At 50.5% G+C, this 20,912-nt stretch overlaps 1 protein-coding gene across 2 annotated transcripts; it reads right to left on the reverse strand.

Moving 5' to 3' along the window:
* Nucleotides 1-235: 235 nt before the first annotated feature.
* Nucleotides 236-18,526, reverse strand: LOC119972194 (actin, non-muscle 6.2-like). Of its 2 annotated transcripts, none has more exons than XM_038808531.1 (3): nt 18,462-18,526; nt 18,110-18,259; nt 236-1,403 (listed from the first exon to the last, which is right to left on the reverse strand). In XM_038808531.1, exons 2-3 carry the CDS (start codon nt 18,233-18,235, stop codon nt 399-401), a joined length of 1,131 nt encoding a protein of 376 aa, XP_038664459.1. In that variant the 5' UTR covers nt 18,236-18,259; nt 18,462-18,526; the 3' UTR covers nt 236-398. The 2 variants fall into 2 exon arrangements, with proteins under 2 accessions (XP_038664459.1, XP_038664460.1); XM_038808532.1 differs by having other exon boundaries at nt 18,443-18,485.
* Between the last annotated feature and the right edge of the window lie 2,386 nt (nt 18,527-20,912).

Below are 20,912 nucleotides of genomic sequence, written 5' to 3' on the forward strand. Positions count from 1 at the left end.
TCTCAACAGTATAAATCTGACCCATTTCTAAATTCAAAAGTTAGACACTCTCTTCACAGATGTGGTCAAGCCTGTAGTGATTGTCCAGCACGGCGTTTGCAATTCCACCATCCAGAGTGATTAGTTGATCTTGGTGGAGACAAGTGATTTTAAAGGAAATTAGCAGCACTAGAGGATAACAACATTATAAACAGGGAACGTGACACCTTTGCTTAATAACACAAAGAGAAAATGATTTATTTCAGAGAGTTTTATTTTAATAGTTAAAGTAACAAATCTGCGACAAATTAAACATTCAGCTACAGAAAGAGGCCTTTGAGAAATACGGAGAAACTTTTTTGGTTGAGTTGTGGACCTGTGAAAAACAGAGGCAGATTTTATTACAAGCCCGGGGCAATTTAGAAACACTTGCGATGGACTATGGAGGGCCCAGACTCATCGTACTCCTGCTTACTGATCCACATTTGCTGGAAGGTGGAGAGAGAAGCCAGGATGGAGCCTCCGATCCACACTGAATACTTCCTCTCAGGAGGAGCAATGATCTTTATCTTCATTGTGCTGGGAGCCAAGGCTGTGATTTCCTTCTGCATCCGATCAGCAGTACCTGGGAACATGGTGGTCCCACCAGACAGGACCGTGTTGCCATACAGATCCTTCCTGATATCCATATCACATTTCATGATGCTATTGTAACAGGTCTCATGGATCCCAGCAGAATACAGGCCAAGCAAGGATGGTTGGAAAAGGGCTTCTGGACCCCTGAAACGCTCATTACCAATGGTGATGACTTGGCCATCAGGGAGCTCATAGCTTTTCTCTAAGGATGAGGAGGAGTTGGCTATCTGCATCTCAGCTTCAAAATCTAGGGCCACGTACGTAAGTTTCTCCTTGATGTCACGCACAATCTCTGTCTCGGCTGTGGTGGTGAAGGAGTACCCACGCTCAGTCAGGATCTTCATAAAGTAGTCAGTGAGATCTCTGCCAGCCAGGTCTAACCTCATGATGGCATGAGACAAGGCATACCCTTGATAGGTTGGCATAATGTGGGAAACACCATCACCACAATCTAGCACAATGCCAGTTATACGGCCAGAATTGTACAAGGACAGCACAGCCTGAATGGCAACATACATGGATGGCGTGTTGAAGGTCTCAAACATGATCTGGGTCATCTTCTCCCGGTTGGCTTTGGGGTTGAGGGGAGCCTCTGTGAGGAGAACAGGATGCTTCTCTGGGGCCACTCGCAGCTCATTGTAGAAGGTGTGGTGCCAGATCTTCTCCATGTCATCCCAGTTAGTCACAATGCCATGCTCAATTGGGTAGTTCAGTGTCAGATTGCCCCTCTTGCTCTGGGCTTCATCACCAACGTAACTGTCTTTCTGACCCATTCCAACCACCACTCCCTGGAAAGTGGAGAATAAAAACAAAAAAGAATTAGTTCACAACACTGCTGGTAAAAGCTCAGGATTTCCAACGGATATTCTCCTAAAAAAACATCCTGGGAAGCCCCCGATCAGAAACTGGACAAGGGGATCAGAGGCTGGGAATCCTGCAGTGAGTAACTAACCTCCTGGACTTCCGGTGTGCAGCATGACGTGAGTGAGCACACACTGGCAGCTCCTGCCCAATGTTACAGAAAAGAGCTCTTTTTTGGGCGGCACGGGTTGGAATTTCGATGAAAAGCCGTTGGTGAATGTTCAAGGAGTACTTTCCCCCAGGAATAGTATGTTTCTGGGTTATCAGACCCTCAGAAACAGTGCAAGATTGGGCGGAAGCAGCAGCAAACAAGAGCCTCTACAAGCAGGCAGGCGGGGGAAGGGCCAGCTCAGATTTCTCAAGCTGACTTGAGGGCCTTTATGAAAGATGAATTCTAGCAGCAGTTGACGCTGTCTCGATGAATCCTGGTGGGGGAAGGTGTCTAGAGGAGCATTCCCCATAATTTATGGTGCTCACCCGGAGTGGGGCAAAGGAAAAAGCTGCAGCAGCTCCCCAAGAAAAGCAGGGGAAGAAAGACAAAATGGCGGCCGGCGGAACACCCGAGGACTGGTGGAAGTGGGCGCAGGAGCAGCAAGCCTCTCTTCTGCGCTGTTTTGCGGAGCTGAAGGCTGAGGCCGTGGTCCTCGTGGGGAAAGTGGAGTTGCACGAGGCACTTCACAAAAAGTGGCAAGACCGCTTGGAGGAGCTGGACGTTCGCACGAGGCGAAATAATTTGAGGATCCTGGGCCTGGCGGAGGGGCTGGAGGGGTCGGATCTCCCGGCGTATGTGACCATGATGTTGAGCTCGTTGATGGGAGTGGGGTCCTTCCATTTGCCCCTGGAGCTTGAGGGAGCTCACAGAGTGCTGGCCAGGAGGCCTAAGGCAAATCAGCCCCCGCGGGCGGTGCTGGTGCGGTTCCATCGGTTTAGTGACCGGGAGTGTGTGCTGCGCTGGGCCAAGAAAGAGAGGAGCAGCAAGTGGGAGAATTCGATAGTGCGAATCTACCAGGACTGGGGTGCGGAGGTGGCAAAGCGGCGGGCCGGGTTCAACCGGATGAAGGTGGTGCCGCATGCCAAGCAGGTCAGATTTGGAATGCTGCAGCCTGCGCGTCTGTGGGTGACATACAAGGACCGGCACCTCTACTTCGAGTCCCCGGAGGAGGCGTGGGCCTTTGTACAGGCGGAGAAGCTGGACTCGAGCTAGGGTCTGGGGACACACTATGGCCGTTGCTGTTTTCGCTGTTGCTGTTCTTCAATTTTGACAGGTGTTATTTTTATGCTGGTTTTCTTTTTGCTCTGTTTCCGGGTGGGTTTGTCTGTTGGGTATGGGTGTGGGGTATGTGGGGAACGTTGGGGGTATGTGCTTTATATGTTCTCTTCTGTACGGGGCTGGGGGTTGGGGTGAAACTGGATTTTGGGGAGCTGTGTCAGAATGGTGGGGTGTCGCAGTGTGAAAGCGCGGGCTTTCCTCTGGATGTCCGCGCTGCGGGGTAGGGGGGGCGGAGCTGGAGGTGGGGGCGTAGCCTTCACTGGTTTTCTTTCCCCCGCTGAAGCGGTGTCAAGGAGGTGTGGCAAGAGGGGGATGACCCCATGCCGGGAGGAGATGGGTTTTGGCGGGAGCTGCCGGGTCAGCAGAAGTCAGCTGACTCACGGAAGTACCATGGAGGGTGCGTCGCGGCTAGGAGGGGTCCTAGCCTGGGGGCGGGGTGGGATACCGGGTTGCTGCTGGAATGGCCAGGAAGGAGCTGGTGTGGGCCGGGGGGGTAGAGGAGAGACGTTATCGCCATGGGGAACGGGTCAGGCGGGGCGAGCTGGCCTGGGGCGAGCAGTCGATAAGCTATGGCTAGCCGGCAGGGGAGAGGGGCAGGTTGCCCTCTGATCCGGCTGATTACCTGGAACGTGAGGGGACTGAATGGGCCGGTTAAGAGAACTAGGGTATTTTCTCATCTGATGGGGCTGAAGGCGGACGTGGCTATGCTCCAGGAGACCCACTTGAAGGTGGCGGACCAGGTTCGTCTGAGGAAGGGGTGGGTGGGGCAGGTTTTTCACTCAGGATTGGAAGCGAAGAACCGGGGGGTGGCGATTCTGGTGGGGAAGAGGGTGGCGTTCGAGGCGGCTGAGGTGGTGTCGGACAAGGAGGGCAGATATATTATGGTGAAGGGTAGGCTGCAGGGAGAGAAGGTGGTGCTGGTAAATGTATATGCCCCGAATTGGGATGATGCCGGCTTCATGAGGCGCTTGTTGGGCCGCATTCCGGACCTAGAGGCTGATCATGGGGGGAGACTTTAACACAGTGCTGGATCCCCCACTGGACCGGTCCAGTTCAAGGACGGGTAGGAGACCGGCGGCGGCCAAAGTGCTGAGGGGGTTTATGAACCAGATGGGAGGGTGGATCCCTGGAGGTTTGGGAGGCCGAGAGCGCGGGAGTATTCCTTTTTCTCCCATGTCCATAGGGTTTATTCCCGAATAGATTTTTTCGTCCTGAGCAGGGGATTGATCCCGAAGGTGCAGGATGCAGAGTATTCGGCCATAGCGATTTCAGACCATGCTCCGCACTGGGTTGATCTGGAGATGGGGGAGGCGCGGGACCAGCGCCCGCTCTGGCGCCTGGATGTGGGGATGCTGGCTGATGAGGAGGTGTGTAGGAGGGTCCGGGGAAGTATTGAGGGGTATCTGGATACCAACGACACGGGGGTGGTCCGAGTGGGGATGGTCTGGGAGGCTCTGAAAGCAGTGATCCGGGGGGAGCTGATCTTCATCCGGGCCCATAGGGAAAGGAGGGAGAGGAAGGAGAGGGAGAGACTGGTGAGGGAGCTCCTGGATGTGGACAGGAGATACGCAGAGGCACCGGAGGAGGGGTTGCTGGTGGAACGGCGTAATTTGCAGGCCAAATTTGACTTGTTGACCACCAGAAAGGCGGAGACACAGTGGAGGAGGTCGCAGGGCGCGGTATATGAGTATGGGGAGAAGGCGAGCAGGATGTTGGCGCATCAGCTCCGCAGGCGAGATGCGGCTAGGGAAATTGGTGGAGTGACGGATAGGGGTGGGAATGTAGTGCAGAAGGGGACAGAAGTAAATGGGGTCTTTAGGGACTTCTACGAGGAACTGTACCGGTCAGAACCTCCGATGGGGAGAGGGGGGATGGAGAGCTTCATGAACAGGCTATGTTTCCCAAGGGTTCAAGAGGAGCTGGTAGAGGGGCTGGGGGCGCCGATAGAGTTGGAGGAGCTAGTCAGGGGGATTGGACAAATGCAGTCAGGTAAGGCGCCGGGACCGGACGGGTTCCCGGTGGAATTTTATAAAAAGTATGCGGATCTGGTGGGCCCCGTGTTGGTGCGAGCCTTCAATGAGGCATGGGAGGGGGGGGCTGATCTCTCTGATCCTGAAGCGGGATAAGGACCCCTTGCAGTGTGGATCATACAGGCCTATCTCGCTCCTCAATGTTGACGCTAAGTTGCTGGCGAAGATCCTGGCCACCAGGATAGAGGACTGTGTGCCAGGGGTGATACACGAGGATCAGACAGGATTTGTCAAGGGACGGCAGCTCAACACGAATGTGCGGAGACTGCTAAATGTTATCATGATGCCGGCAGTGGAGGGGGAGGCGGAGATAGTGGTGGCGCTGGATGCGGAGAAAGCGTTTGATAGAGTTGAGTGGGGGTACCTGTGGGAGGTGCTGGAGCGGTTCGGATTCGGGGAGGGATTCATCAAATGGGTGAGGCTGCTCTACGCGGCTCCGATGGCAAGTGTAGTTACCAATGGAAGGAGATTAGAGTACTTTAGGCTCTACCGTGGGACCAGGCAGGGGTGCCCCCTGTCCCCCTTGCTCTTTGCACTGGCGATTGAACCTTTGGCTATGGCGTTGAGGGAGTCAGGGAGATGGAGGGGTCTGGTGCGGGGTGGGGAGGAACATCGTGTATCACTGTATGCAGACGACCTGCTGTTGTATGTGGCGGACCCAGAAGGGGGAATGCCGGGGGTGATGGAGCTGTTAGCGGAATTTGGGGGCTTCTCGGGCTATAAGTTAAATTTAGGCAAGAGTGAGGTATTTGTAGTACACCCGGGAGATCAGGAGGAGGGAATTGGGAGGCTCCCGTTTAAGAGGGCAGTGAAGAGTTTCAGATACCTGGGGGTGCAGGTGGCCAGGAGTTGGGGGACTCTCCATAAGCTTAATTTTACCAGGCTGGTGGAGCAGATGGAAGAGGAATTTAAAAGTTGGGACATGGTACCGCTATCGTTGGCGGGTAGAGTGCAGTCCGTCAAAATGACGGTTCTCCCGAGGTTCTTGTTCCTTTTTCAGTGTTTGCCCATCTTTATCCCTAGGGCCTTTTTTAGAAGGGTGACTAGTAGCATCATGAGCTTTGTTTGGGCGCATGGGACCCCGAGGGTGAAGAGGGTCTTCTTGGAGCGGGGTAGAGATGGGGGGGGGGGGGGCTGGCGTTACCCAACCTCTCGGGGTATTATTGGGCGGCCAATGTGTCGATGGTGCGCAAGTGGATAATGGAGGGGGAGGGGGCAGCATGGAAACGGATGGAGAGGGCGTCCTGTGGAGATACAAGCCTGGGGGCCCTGGTAACGGCGCCGTGGCCGCTCCCTCCTACGAGGTATACCACGAGTCCGGTGGTGGCGGCTACCCTCAAGATTTGGGGGCAGTGGAGGCGACATAGGGGAGAAGTGGGGGGCTCGATGGAGGCTCCGTTAAGGGGGAACCATAGGTTCGTCCCGGGGAACATTGATGGGGGATTTCAGGGTTGGCACAGAGCGGGCATCAGACAGCTGAGGGACCTGTTTATTGATGGGAGGTTTGCAAGCCTGGGGGAGTTGGAGGAGAAATTTGGGCTCCCCCGGGGAACATGTTCAGGTATCTGCAGGTAAAGGCATTTGCTAGGCGGCAGGTGGAGGGATTCCCTTCACTTCCCGCGAGGTGGGTGAGTGACAGGGTGCTTTCAGGGGTCTGGGTCGGAGAGGGGAAGATATCTGAAATCTACAAGGTTATGCAGGAGGTGGAGGAGGCGTCAGTAGAGGAGCTGAAAGCTAAGTGGGAGGGGGAACTGGGGGAACAGATTGAAGACGGGACATGGGCTGATGCCCTGGAGAGGGTTAATTCTTCCTCCTCGTGTGCACGGCTTAGCCTCATCCAATTCAAGGTGCTGCACCGGGCCCACATGACTGGGACGAGGATGAGTAGGTTCTTTGGGGGTGAAGACAGGTGTGTCAGGTGCTCGGGGAGTCCAGCGAACCATGCCCATATGTTCTGGGCATGCCCGGCACTGGAGGAGTTCTGGAAGGGGGTGGCGAGGACGGTGTCGAGGGTGGTGGGATCCAGGGTCAAGCCAGGATGGGGACTCGCGATTTTTGGGGTTGGGGTAGAGCCGGGAGTGCAGGAGGCGAAAGAGGCCGGTGTGCTGGCCTTTGCGTCCCTAGTAGCCCGGCGAAGGATCTTGCTACAATGGAAGGATGCGAGGCCCCCAAGCGTGGAGACCTGGATCAATGACATGGCGGGTTTCATTAAGCTAGAGAAGGTCAAATTCGCCCTGAGAGGGTCGGTACAAGGGTTCTTTAGGCGGTGGCAACCTTTCCTCGACTTTCTGGCTCAACGATAGGGTACGGGGGCAGTAGCAGCAGCAACCCGGGGGGGGGGGGGGGAAGGGGGGGGGGGGGGGGGGGGGGGACAATGACTATGTTTGTTTATTTAATTTTAATTTATTTTTAAGTTCTTTTGTTGTTCATTGGGGTTGGGGGGGTGGGGGGATGTGATACATACGGTCTGGGGGTGTTACAGTTATTATGGGTTATTTTGTTGCATTTCATTGTTTGTCGTTATGTTTTATATTTTCTGTAAAAAATTCCAATAAAAATTATATTTTAAAAAAAACTAACCTCCTAACCCCTTAATAGTGTTCACCATCTACAAGGCACGTCAGGAGTGTGATGGCTCCATTTGCCTGGATGAGTGCAGCTCCCAATATCCAGAGTGAAGCAGCCAACTTGATAAGCCCCCTATCCAAATATTATACGTGTCAACACAATGTATGGCAGCCATGTGTACCGTCTGCAAGATGCACAGCAGCAACTAAACAGGGCACCTTCAACAGCACCTTCCAAACCCACAACATCCACCATCTAAAAGACAAAGGCAGCAGACAGGTGGTAGCCCCACCATCTGCAAGTGATAGGCAGCATGGTGGCAGTGGTTAGCACTGCTGCCTCAGTTCCAGCGACCCAAGTTAAATTTAACTTAATCTTTATTAGTGTTACATTAGTGCCGAGCACAGTGTTTATTACATTAACACTGCAATTAAGTTACTGTGAAAAGCCCCTAGTTGCCACACTCCGGCGCCTGTTTGGGTACACAGAGGGAGAATTCACAATGTCTTATTCACCAACACCCGTCTTTCAGGACTGTGGGAGGAAACCGGAGCACCCGGAGGAAACCCACGCAGGCATGGGGAGAACGTGCAGACTCCGCACAGACAGTGACCCAAGCCGGGAATCGAACCTGGGGCCCTGGAGCTGTGACGCAACAGTGCTAACCACTGTGCTACCATGCTGCCCTTGGCTGGCTGGCATTTGCACATCCTCCAATGTCTGTATTGGTTTCCTCTGGGTGCTCTGGTTTCCTCCCATAATTGGAAGATGTTCCGGTTACAGCACAACCATCAGGAGCATAGACAGAGATCTGGGTCTGCAGGTCCATAGATCCTTAAAAGTGTCAGTACAGGTTGAAATGGTGGTAAAGAAAGCATATGGCATGCTTGCCTTCATAGGACGGGATGAGTATAAACGCTCACAAACAATGGTACAGTTATACAGAACGTTGGTTTGGCCACATTTGGAACACTAGAACATAGAACAGTACAGCACAGAACAGGCCCTTCAGCCCTCGATGTTGTGCCGAGCATTGTCCGAAACCAAGATCAAGCTATCCCACTCCCTGTCATTCTGGTGTGCTCCATGTGCCTATCCAATAACCACTTGAAAGTTCCTAAAGTGTCCGACTCCACTATCATAGCAGGCAGTCCATTCCACACTCTAACCACTCTCTGAGTAAAGAACCTACCTCGGACATCCCTCCTATATCTACCACCCTGAATCTTATAGTTATGCCCCCTTGTAACAGTTACATCCACCCGAGGAAATAGTCTCTGAATGTCCACTCTATCTATCCCTCTCATCATCTTATAAACCTCTATTAAGTCGCCTCTCATCCTCCTCCGCTCCAATGAGAGGTGACCAGAACTGCGCTGCACACAATACTCCAAATGTGGTCTCACCAGGGTCCTGTACAGCTGCAGCATAACCCTGCGGCTCTTAAACTCAAGCCCCCTGTTAATAAACGCGAACACACTATGAGCCTTCTTCACGGCTCTGTCCACTTGAGTGGCAACCTTCAGAGATCTGTGGACATGAACCCCAAAATCTCTCTGTTCCTCCACATTCTTCAAAATCCTGCCGTTGACCCTGTAATCCGCATTCAATTTTTTTCTACCAAAATGAATCACCTCTCACTTATCAGTGTTAAACTCCATCTGCCATTTTTTGGCCCATCCACCACCACCCTCTGTCTTCTATGTGATAGCCAGTTACCTATCCAATTGGTCAAATTTCCCTCTATCTCACACCTCCTTACTTTCTTCATGAGCCGATCATGGGGAACCTTATCAAACGCCTTACTAAAATCCATGTAAATGACATCAACTGCTCTACCTTCATCTACACATTTAGTTTCCTCCTCAAAGAATTCAATCAAATTTGTGAGGCAAGACTTACCCTTCACAGACCAGTGTTGACTATCCCGGATCAAGCTGCATCTTTCCAAATGATCATAAATCCTATCCTTCAGGACATTTTCCATTAACTTACCGACCACAGAAGTAAGACTAACTGGCCTATAATTACCAGGGTCATTCCTATTCCCTTTCTTGAACAGAGGAACAACATTCACCACTCTCCAGTCCTCTGGCACTATCCCCGTGGACAGTGAGGACCCAAAGATCAAAGCCAAAGGCTCTGCAATCTCCTCCCTTGGCTCCCAAAGAATCCTTGGATATATCCCATCTGGCCCAGGGGACTTATCGACCCTCAGGTTTTTCAAAATTGCTAATAGATCCTTCCTCAGAACATCTACCTCCTCCAGCCTACCCTCCTGTATCACACTCTCATCCTCAAAAACATAGCCCCTCTCCTTGGTGAACTCTGAAGAAAAATATTCATTCAACGCCTCTCCTATTTCTTCTGACTCCATGCACAAGTTCCCACTACTGTCCTTGACCGGCCCTACCCTCACCCTGGTCATTCTTTTATTTCTCACGTAAGAGTAAAAAGCCTTGGGGTTTTCCTTGATCCGACCCGCCAAGGGCTTCTCATGCCCCCTCCTGGCTCTCCTAAGCCCTTTTGTTTAGCTCATTCCTTGCTACCTAGTAACCCTCAAGCGACCCAACTGAACCTTGTTTTCTCATCCTTACATACGCTTCCTTTTTCCTCTTGACAAGACATTCAACCTCTTTTGTGAACCATGGTTCCCTCACACGACCATTTCCTCCCTGCCTGACAGGGACATACCTATCAAGGACACGCAGTATTTGTTCCTTGAACAAGCTCCACTTTTCATTTGTGCCTTTCCCTGACAGTTTATGCTCCCTAATTCTTGCCTAACACTGTGCCCAGTTTTGGTCACCACACCACCAGAAGGACGTGGCAGCTTTGGAGACAGTGCAGAAAAGGTTTACCAGGATGTTGCCTGGTATGGAGGGTATTAGCTATGGGGAGAGATTGAATAAACCGAGATTGAGAGGCAGAGGCTGAGGGGCAACTGGATAGAGGTTTATAAAATTATTAAGGGTATAGATAGGGTGAACAGTTGGAGGCTTTTTCCCAGGGTGGAAATTCCAATTACAAGGGGGCACAAGTTCAAGGTGAGGGGGAAAAGGTTCAGTGGAGATGTGTGGGGGATTTAAAAAAAAAGAAACAGAGGATGGTGGTGGCCTGGAATACACTTCCAAGTGACGTGGTTGAGGCAGATATGTTAGCGACCTTTGAGACTCATCTGGATAGGCACATAAACAGACAGGGTGTAGAAAGGTACAGCCGTTTGGTAGATAGGACACATGATTGGCCCAGGCTTGGGAGGGCTGAAGGGCTGAAGGGCCTGACCCTGTGCTGTATTGTTCTTTGTTCAGGCAGGGGAGTGAGCCTAGATAGGGGGCTCTTTCAGAGGGTCAGTGCAGATGTGATGGGCTGAATGGCCTCCTTCTGTACTGTAGGGATTCTATTCATGAATGCCCTCCCCAAGATTGGATTGAGAATTGGTTTGAGGGTCAGGATTAATGGGTCTTTCTCTGGCTGGCAAATGGTGCCACAGGGTCAGTCTCACACTTTCAGAGTTCACAACATAGCAACATTTGTGGCTGATACTAAAATAGGCGGGAAAGCAGGCAGGGAAGAGAAGATCGAGTTTACAGAAGGATATAGATAGGCTGGGAGAAGATTGGGCCATAATTTGGCCGGTGGAGTTTAGTGTGGTCAGTGCGAGGTTATCCATTTTGGCCAAAAACAAATAGAAATTCAAATCATCATCCAAATGGGAAACAGATTTAAGATGTGCCTGGGCAGAGGGATCCGAGTGTCTTGGTTCATTGCAGAATGTTAGCACGCAGGTACAGCATGTAATGAAAAAGGCAAATGGAATGTATAAGGTCCAGTTTTGGCTCCTTATTTGAGGAAGGATGTGGTGACATTGGAGGCAGTTCAGAGGAGGTTCACCAAATTGATTCCGGGGATGGAGGGATTAACGTACGAGGGGAGATTGAACAATTTGGGCTTATACTCACTGGATTTTAGAAGAATGAGGGGATCGGATTGAGGTGTATAAAATACTAAAAGGTATTGATAACGTAAACGTGGACCAAATGTTCCCCCCTTGTGGGACAATCTAGAATGAGAGGTCACGGATATAGGTTGAGGGGCAGTAGATTTAGAACTGAGATGATGAACTACTTCTCGCAGAGGGTGGTGAAATTGTGGAACTCAGTGCCTATCGTGCGGTGGAATCGGAGTCATTAAACGGTTTCAAGAAGGGGGGGTCAATGAGATATGGGGAACGGGTAGGGAGGTGGATTGGAGACCAGGGAGGGTCAGCTCGAAGGGCTGAATGGCCTACTTCTGCTCCCAATTCCTATGTTGCCATGTTCCATGCCACACACCATCCGGACTTTGAAATATATCCCTGTCCAAATCCTGGTACTCCCTCCCTAACCACATGGGAGGGGGGGGGGGGGGGGGGGGGGGGGGGGGGGGCGTACCCACACCACATGGATAGCAGTGATTCCAGAAGGCAGCTCACAATGTCCTCATTATCATAGCATAGTTTTAGATATTCAATTTACTGCAATTAATGAGGTGAAACCAACTTCCATGGCTGAGCAAAGATGATAATATAAAGGGAAAAACTGAGGCAAACTATGGTCTATCATGTTGCCAGTGGCAGCCAGGCAGACTGGAAAACCAGGTTACAAAAAAAGTAACAAAGATCCAAGATAAATGAAGAAAGAAAACAAACACAAAATATTTTTAACAGAATGGCAAAAGCTTCTGTAAGTATATAAACAGGAAGTGAGTAGTAAATGTTGGCTGTTTGGAGGATGGGATTGGGGAATACATTAATGGCGGAGATGCCAAATCAATATTTTGCCTCTGTTTTCACAGTGGAGGACACAGTAATGCAAAGGGAGAACTTGAAACAATCAATAGAGAAAACATACTAAACAAACTATTGGGATTGAAGACAGACAATCCCCCAGGGTCTGATGGCCTACATCCCAGGGACTAAGGGCAGTGGAGATAGTGGATCCATTGGCTATAATATTCCAAAATTCTTTGGATGCAGGAAAGGTTCCAGTAGATTAGAAAAATGCTAACACAACACCCTTATTCAAAGAGGGAGGGAGGGAGAAAGTAAGAAACTATAGACCAGTTTTCAATCATTGGGAAATTGTTAGAATCCATTATTAAGCAAGGACATTTGGCAAGTCAAACACAATCCATCAGTCAGCATAGTTATACATAGAACATAGAACAGTACAGCACAGAACAGGCCCTTCGGCCCTCGATGTTGTGCCGAGCAATGATCACCCTACTTAAACCCACGTAACCCGTATACCCGTAACCCAACAATCCCCCCATTAACCTTACACTACGGGCAATTTAGCATGGCCAATCCACCTAACCTGCAAAGAGTAATATACCATTTAACTAATTTGCTAAAGTTCATAGAATTTACAGTGCAGAATTTACAGTGCAGAAGGAGGCCATTTGGCCCATCGAGTCTGCACCGGCCCTTACACAGATCCCCGTAACCCCCACTTAGACACTAAGGGCAATTTAGCATGGCCAATCCACCTAATGCACATCTTTGGATTGTGGGAGGAAACCGGAGCACCCGGAGGAAACCCACACAGACACGGGGAGAACGTGCAGACTCCGCACAGACAGTGACCCAAGCCGGGGATTGAACCTGGGACCCTGGAGCTGTGAAGCAACTGTGCTAACCACTTTGCTACCGTGCTGCTCCAGTTCTTCAAAGATACAAGCCAAGGGGATAATTGGGACCTTGTAGATGTAGTATGTTTGGACTTCCATAAATTAAGGTGCCGCACAAAACTTCAATACACAAAGAAAGATAGGGGTAATTTATTCGCTTGGATAGAAGACTGGCTGACAGACAGAAGACAGAGAGTTGGGATAAATGGGCCTTTTTCTGGTTGGCAAGGTATGATTAGCGGGGTGCCACAGGGATCGATCCTAGGGCCCCAACGAGGAACCTATAGACTAGTTATCAATCTTTGGGAAATTGTTAGAATCCATTATTCAACAACTAATATATATTTACAATATATATTAATGACTTGGATGCAGGGGTAGAAGGTAATTTGCAGATGATACCAAAATAGATGGGATGGTAAGTTGCAATGTGGAAATAAGAAACTTTCTAATGGATATGGGTTCGGAGAGTGGGTCAAAATTTGGCAGATGGGGATTATATTGGCAAGCGAGGTTATCCATTGTAGTTTGAAAAATGGAAAGACAACTTGGGAGCGCTTCAATACAAAAGGATCTGGGTGTCCTTGTGCATGAATCACAGAAAACTAGTATGTAGGTAATAAGGAAGACAAATTGAATTTTGGCCTTTATAGCTAAGAGTATAAAGTAGGGAGTGTTCTGCAATTGTACAAGGCATTTGAGAGACCGCACTGGGAGTACTGTGTAAAGTTTTATCCCTTTATTTGAAGGGGGGTGTAGCTGCTTTCGAGGCAGTCAGGAGTTTCAGCTCGGGAATATCGGCCTAAACTTCTCAAGTTTAGAAGAATGAGAGGAGATCTAATGGAGGTATACAAGATGATAAAAGGTATTGAGAAAGTAGACGTAGAGTGGGTGCTTCCTCTTGCGGGGCAATCTAGAACGAGAGGTCAGTAAGATCAGGGGTAGCAGATTTAAAACTCAGAGGAGAAGAAATTACTTCTCTCGAAGGGTCATGAAACTGTGGAATTCACAACCTCAGAGAGCAGTGGCTATTCTGACAGTGAGTAAAGGGATTGAAAGTGCAAGGATGCTTCCAGTCTAATTATTGCAGTTTGGACATGTCTTTAAGGCAGCCTGTGTCAATTCAAGCAGAAGAAAGCAGTGGCCTGTGCCTTTAATTCAAGCAGAAGAAAGCAGTGGCCTGTGCCTTTAATTCAAGCAGAAGAAAACAGTGGCCTGTGCCTTTAATTCAAGCAGAAGAAAGCAATGGCCTGTACCTTTAATTCAAGCAGAAGAAAGCAGTGGCCTGTGCCTTTAATTCAAGCAGAGGGAAGCAGTGGCCTGTGCCTTTAATTCAAGCAGAGGAAAGCAGTGGCCTGTCCCTTTAATTCAAACAGAGGAAAGCAGTGGCCTGTGCCTTTAATTCAAACAGAGGAAAGCAGTGGCCTGTGTCTTTAATTCAAGCAGAGGAAAGCAGTGGCCTGTGCCTTTAATTCAAGCAGAAGAAAGCAGTGGCCTGTGCCTTTAATTCAAGCAGAAGAAAGCAGTGGCCTGTCCCTTTAATTCAAGCAGAGGATTTCAGCAGCAGGAGAGTACACTGCTGGTTCAAACCAGAGCAGTAGACTCAACCGGCACCAGTGAGATTGGTTAGTGGCTCGGACTCTGCTTGATTGATTTAGTGAATGGCCAATGATTTAGCCAATAACAGGTGGTGATTAGATATTATTCCACTGGACGACTTTTCAGAATCAAAGTTCCAGTTTTGATTCTGCCAGCCTGCTGGAGGATCTAACTTGCTCTCTGCACAAAAAGATCTAAGTAATTCTCTTCAGAAGGCTGCTGAGGGCTGACTCTTTCTCGCGAGTCAAGGTGTCGCTGTGCTAAAGTACCACAATTGAAGCGAAGACTCAATCTTTACCCTTATTTTTACCCCTTGCCACCCCCCTTTTCCTGTCTTGTGGGTCGAGGGAAGACAGTCAATGGGATAGCAAAGTATCAGCTGGTCATTAACCAGTTACATTTCCTGCATATTTCGTGATAATTACTGTTTACTTGTGAAAAAAACCTTCCATTTAAACTTACAAACCTGGTGAGTGTAATTACTGGGCAGACAACGGCTTCAGGTATTTTTAGAAGAATTATTGGTTAATGCAGTGGTGTTGTGATTCCGGGGAATGTGGGGACCACCAACTTATCCAGGGTGTCATAACAAAGGGTTATGGAGAACGGGCAGGAAAGCAGAGGACAAGAGGACACCAGCCATGACTGTATGGAATGGCTGAGTGTGGATTTCCACTCCTTTTTCCTGCTTTTGTTATCATTGGTAAAATCCAGCTGGTAATCATCTCCTGTTCCTCCCACCTAAACATTTCCAAACCCTCTCGACCTTTATCCTAATGTTCAACGTCAACAGCCTCGTACCAGTCTCCCCAAACAGGCGCCGGAATGTGGCGACTAGGGGCTTTTCACAGTAACTTCATTGAAGCCTACTCGTGACAATAAGCAATTTCATTTCATTTTCATTTCAACAGTCTACCCAGCCCATTGTGCTGGCTCCATATCCAGTTTTCCACAGTCCCATCCCCCCCACCAGCTTCAATTCCCCCCCCCCCCCCCCCCACCCCCCACCACTCTCTCGGGCAGCACATTCCAAATCTACCAAACGTGTTGGGAGAAGTTTAACCCCGGCAGGTTGTCAGTGCTTCTCATCTGGTCCGGAGGCTTGGAACTTCCTCACTTGTTGGACCGTTTATGAAATTAGTCGGTGGATTGGGGATGGTGCTGTGAACCAATTGGGTCCTTCTTTCAGACTAACAAACACTGAAACTTTGTTGGATCTTTAGAAAATGTCCTCCCAGGAACACAAACTCTTTCCAACATCTCCGATCAAAGAGAGCACGTCACAAGTGTTGGCTGAGACCAGCAGCATTGGATTCGGACTGGACCACAACTGTCTGACTCGACTGCCATATTGGGGGGGGGGGGGGGGGGGGTAAACCACTGTATTGTATTATACCTACTGTATGTAACATGCCTGGGCTTGCCGCTGCTGGCTCCGCCTATGGCTCCTCCCCTCGAGCTCAGGTATAAAGGTGGCTAACCTCCAGCCCTGCCTTCAGTCTGGGCCCGGCTGCCAGCAGGTATCTTTCAGCTAATTAAAGTCACAGTTTCACTCTCAACTCATCTTCTGTTGTTATTAATGGGACATCGGGGGGGGGGGATATCCAAAGTGAGTGTCACTGGCAATGTTCCCCCCTGCCTGAGGCGAGTACTTCAGAGAACATTAAGGGCCCTCTTGCTGTGGATTTGGAGTCTACATGTGGGTCAGGTTCCAAAAGGACGTTAGATTCCTGATAGCATCGAAATCTCATTATCTGCCGTGGTGGGATTCGAATCTAGATTCCCAAAGTATTTCCCTGTGACTGGATTACTAGTCCAGTGGCAATAACAATATACCATTGCCTCCATTACAAGATAGAGAACCATTTCATCTGTTCACTGTTGTGGGGAGGGGGACGGGGGGGGGGGGGGGGGGGGGGGGGGGGGGGGGAAACACTTCAGTGCAAAGCATTGAGATAACCCGAGAGACAATGTTAGGGTATCAGGAAAGAAGGCAGGAGAATAGGGATGAGAAAAATATCAGCCATGATTGAATGGCGGAGCAGACTCGATGGGCCGAGTGGCCTAACTCTGCTCCCGAATCTCACGGTCTCAAGGAAGGATTTTCACAAAGGGGGGGGGGGGGGGGGGGGGGGGGGGCAAAAATTGAGCAAGCTCCGAAAGAAGATAATAATAGCCTAATGTCACAAGTCGGCTTCAATAAAGTTACTGTGAAAAGCCCCTAGTCGCCACATCCCGGCGCCTGTTCGGGGAGGCCGGTACGGGAATTGAACCCACGCTGCTGGCTTTGTTCTGCATTACAAGCCAGATACTGTTGAAATGGGGGTGGGGCAAAATGAGAGTTGTTGCGAACACATTAATCAGGTTGGAAATACAAAAATCAGCCGCGATCTCTGAATGAAGAGGCTCTGGAGCAGAATAGCTTCCTCCTAATCTAGCATGTACATCCATTACTGATTACACAGGGTTCAAACACACCTGAGATTGTAGAATTAGACAGGGAATTCTCGGAGAGGAGTAAACTCCTGGCTGACCTGGAACTACAGGAATTGCCCATATTACAGCCGGACACATCCCACAAATTAAATTGCTTCAGATTCCAATCGGTGTAAAATCTGAATACTCTGACACAGTTGTCGTGTAAGGTACACTGGTATAACACTGGCTGCAACAGGATGCAGCTTAGATCAGAAAGATTCTCCAGACCTTGAAGTTAGTTCAATCAGGTTTATTGAACTAATTGCACAGTTCGCACAGTTGTCTGTGAGTTTGACTCTGCCAACTTAAGTGTGGTTACTCTGTCTGACTGAACCAGACTAGCTGTTAGCCACGTGCTGGAGGTGTGATACTGTACATACACCCTCGCTCACTTTGTAGATGTTCTTCAGTGGAAAGAGGCAGAGTGTGAATGCCTCGTGCCTTTTATAGTCAGATCTTACTCCTGAGTGTCCTGCCTGCTTATTGGCCATGTCCTGTTCTCCGTGTCTATTAGCTGCTTGTCTGTATATCGTTATGTGTGTGTGTGTGTGCCTGCATATCATGACAACAGTCAGTATTCCTAGTTGATGCTACCCCACATGTTCCTTTAAGTCACAATCTAAATGACATTCTACAAACCAGTAAATCCAGATGTCAGGCAGTAAAATTCCTGATTGGAAACAATGTTCAGCCTCACAGCAATCAATTAACCTGCAGGGTCTGAACAAGCCCCCAGCATGGGAACCAATTTCTCTACTTCATCCACTAAAAACTCTGACTCCAATGGTCCCACTCAACCCCCAACCACAGTCCCACACTGACCAGCCAAACATGTACTGCAAAATAGGAATCAACAAGGGTTAAACACACATCAGAAGCATGAAGGAAATAGGCTATAGCCCACAAACTGTATAGAGGAAGCTGAAACATTTCTGTTACAAGAACAATCACCCCCACGCGCCACACCCAAAGGATCAGAACTCTGACCCCACCACAATCAAACAGTTGAAGGACTGACCTGGGGCCGGGGGCGTCCCACGATGGAGGGAAAGACAGTCCTGGGAGCATCATCTCCTGCAAAGCCAGCCTTACACATCCCAGATCCATTGTCAACCACCAGAGCAGCAACCTCATCATCAGCCATGGTTTAAACTCAACAGGAAGGTGACTGAAAGAGAGGAGGAAAAACACATTAATACAGACCCAACAACACTGACCCAAAAACATTGCCTCATTATCAGATATCTTCAGTTTGCCTCCTGGAGATTTTATTTTATAAAACCAACCCAGCACTAACTTCAGAGCCACAAACAGTTAGAGCAGAAAGACTGATCCTATCCCCCTGCCACACCTTGTTTGCTGTACAGTACCTGCTCTCTCACAATATCCTGGACTTATTTGTCCCACTAGGAAGCAATGAGATCAACACCCTCCCTCCCTGCTGCTTTTATTGAATTTGGGACCCTCCCAGACTCAGCATTAAGTTGACAACCAGTGAGTGACAAGGGGAGGAACTGACAACAACCATGCCAGAAGGCCTCTGGCTCAAGCTTGATTCTTACATTTTACCTCAGGACGTTTGAATATGATTTACAATTGGCACATCAGCAAAATACTGAGGGAATGTCAAACCATCTAACATTCAGTACTGAGGGAGTGCCACACTGTCAGAGGGTCAGTACTGAGGGAGTGCCGCACTGTCAGAGGGTCAGTACTGAGGGAGTGCTGCACTGTCAGAGGGTCAGTACTGAGGGAGTGCTGCACTGTCAGAGGGTCAGTACTGAGGGAGTGCCGCACTGTCAGAGGGTCAGTACTGAGGGAGTGCCACACTGTGAGAGGGTCAGTACTGAAGGAGTGCTGCACTGTGAGAGGGTCAGTACTGAGGGAGTGCCGCACTGTCAGAGGGTCAGTACTGAGGGAGTGCAGCACTGTCAGAGGGTCAGTATTGAGGGAGTGCTGCACTGTCAGAGGGTCAGTACTGAGGGAGTGCTGCACTGTCAGAGGGTCAGTACTGAAGGAGTGCTGCACTGTCAGAGGGTCAGTACTGAGGGAGTGCTGCACTGTCAGAGGGTCAGTACTGAGGGAGTGCTGCACTGTCAGAGGGTCAGTACTGAGGGAGTGCCGCACTGTCAGAGGGTCAGTACTGAGGGAGAGCCGCACTATCTGAGGGTCAGTACTGAGGGAGTGCAGCACTGTCAGAGGGTCAGTACTGAGGGAGCGCTGCACTGTCAGAGGGTCAGTACTGAGGGAGTGCCGCACTGTCAGAGGGTCAGTACTGAGGGAGTGCTGCACTGTCAGAGGGTCAGTCTGAGGGAGTGCTGCACTGTCCGAGGGTCAGTACTGAGGGAGCGCTGCACTGTCAGAGGGTCAGTTCTGAGGGAGTGCTGCACTGTCAGAGGGTCAGTACTGAGGGACTGCCGCACTGTCAGAGGGTCAGTACTGAGGGAGTTCTGCACTGTCAGAGGGTCAGTACTGAGGTAGTGCCGCACTGTCAGAGGGTCAGTACTGAGGGAGTGCTGCACTGTCAGAGGGTCAGTACTGAGGGACTGCCGCACTGTCAGAGGGTCAGTACTGAGGGACTGCCGCACTGTCAGAGGGTCAGTACTGAGGGAGTGCTGCACTGTCAGAGGGTCAGTACTGAGGGAGTGCCGCACTGTCAGAGGGTCAGTACTGAGGGAGTGCTGCACTGTCAGAGGGTCAGTACTGAGGGACTGCCGCACTGTCAGAGGGTCAGTACTGAGGGACTGCCGCACTGTCAGAGGGTCAGTACTAAGGGAGTGCTGCACTGTCAGAGGGTCAGTACTGAGGGAGTGCCGCACTGTCAGAGGGTCAGTACTGAGGGAGCGCTGCACTGTCAGAGGTCAGTACAGAAGGAGTGCTGCACTGTCAGAGGGTCAGTACTGAGGGAGTGCTGCACTGTCAGAGGGTCAGTACTGAGGGAGTGCTGCACTGTCAGAGGGTCAGTACAGAAGGAGTGCTGCACTGTCAGAGGGTCAGTACTGAGGGAGTGCTGCACTGTCAGAGGGTCAGTACAGAAGGAGTGCCGCACTGTCAGAGGGTCAGTACTGAGGGAGCGCCGCACTGTCTGAGGGTCAGTACTGAGGGAGCGCTGCACTGTCAGAGGGTCAGTACTGAGGGAGTGCCGCACTGTCAGAGGGTCAGTACTGAGGGAGTGCTGCACTGTCAGAGGGTCAGTACTGAGGGAGTGCTGCACTGTCAGAGGGTCTGTACAGAAGGAGTGCCACACTGTCAGAGGGTCAGTACTGAGGGAGCGCCGCACTGTCTGAGGGTCACTACTGAGGGAGCGCTGCACTGTCAGAGGGTCAGTACCGAGGGAGTGCTGCACTGTCAGAGGGTCAGTACTGAGGGAGTGCTGCACTGTCAGAGGGTCAGTACTGAGGGAGTGTTGCACTGTCAGAGGGTCAGTACTGAGGGAGTGCTGCACTGTCAGAGGGTCAGTACTGAGGGAGTGCTGCACTGTCAGAGGGTCAGTACTGAGGGAGTGCTGCACTGTCAGAGGGTCAGTACTGAGGGAGTGCTGCACTGTCAGAGGGTCAGTACTGAGGGAGTGCCGCACTGTCAGAAGGACAGTACTGAGGGAGTGCTGCACTGTCAGAGGGTCAGTACTGAGGGAGCGCTGCACTGTCAGAGGGTCAGTACTGAGGGAGTGTTGCACAGTCAGCGGCTCAGTATTGAGGGAGTGCTGCACTGTCAGAGGGTCAGTACTGAGGGAGTGCTGCACTGTCAGAGGGTTAGTACTGAGGGAGTGCCGCACTGTCAGAGGGTCAGTACTGAAGGAGTGCTGCACTGTCAGAGGGTCA

The sequence above is a fragment of the Scyliorhinus canicula genome, chromosome 10, assembly GCF_902713615.1.
Source record: "Scyliorhinus canicula chromosome 10, sScyCan1.1, whole genome shotgun sequence".
In the NCBI taxonomy this organism is placed as follows: Eukaryota; Metazoa; Chordata; class Chondrichthyes; order Carcharhiniformes; family Scyliorhinidae; genus Scyliorhinus; species Scyliorhinus canicula.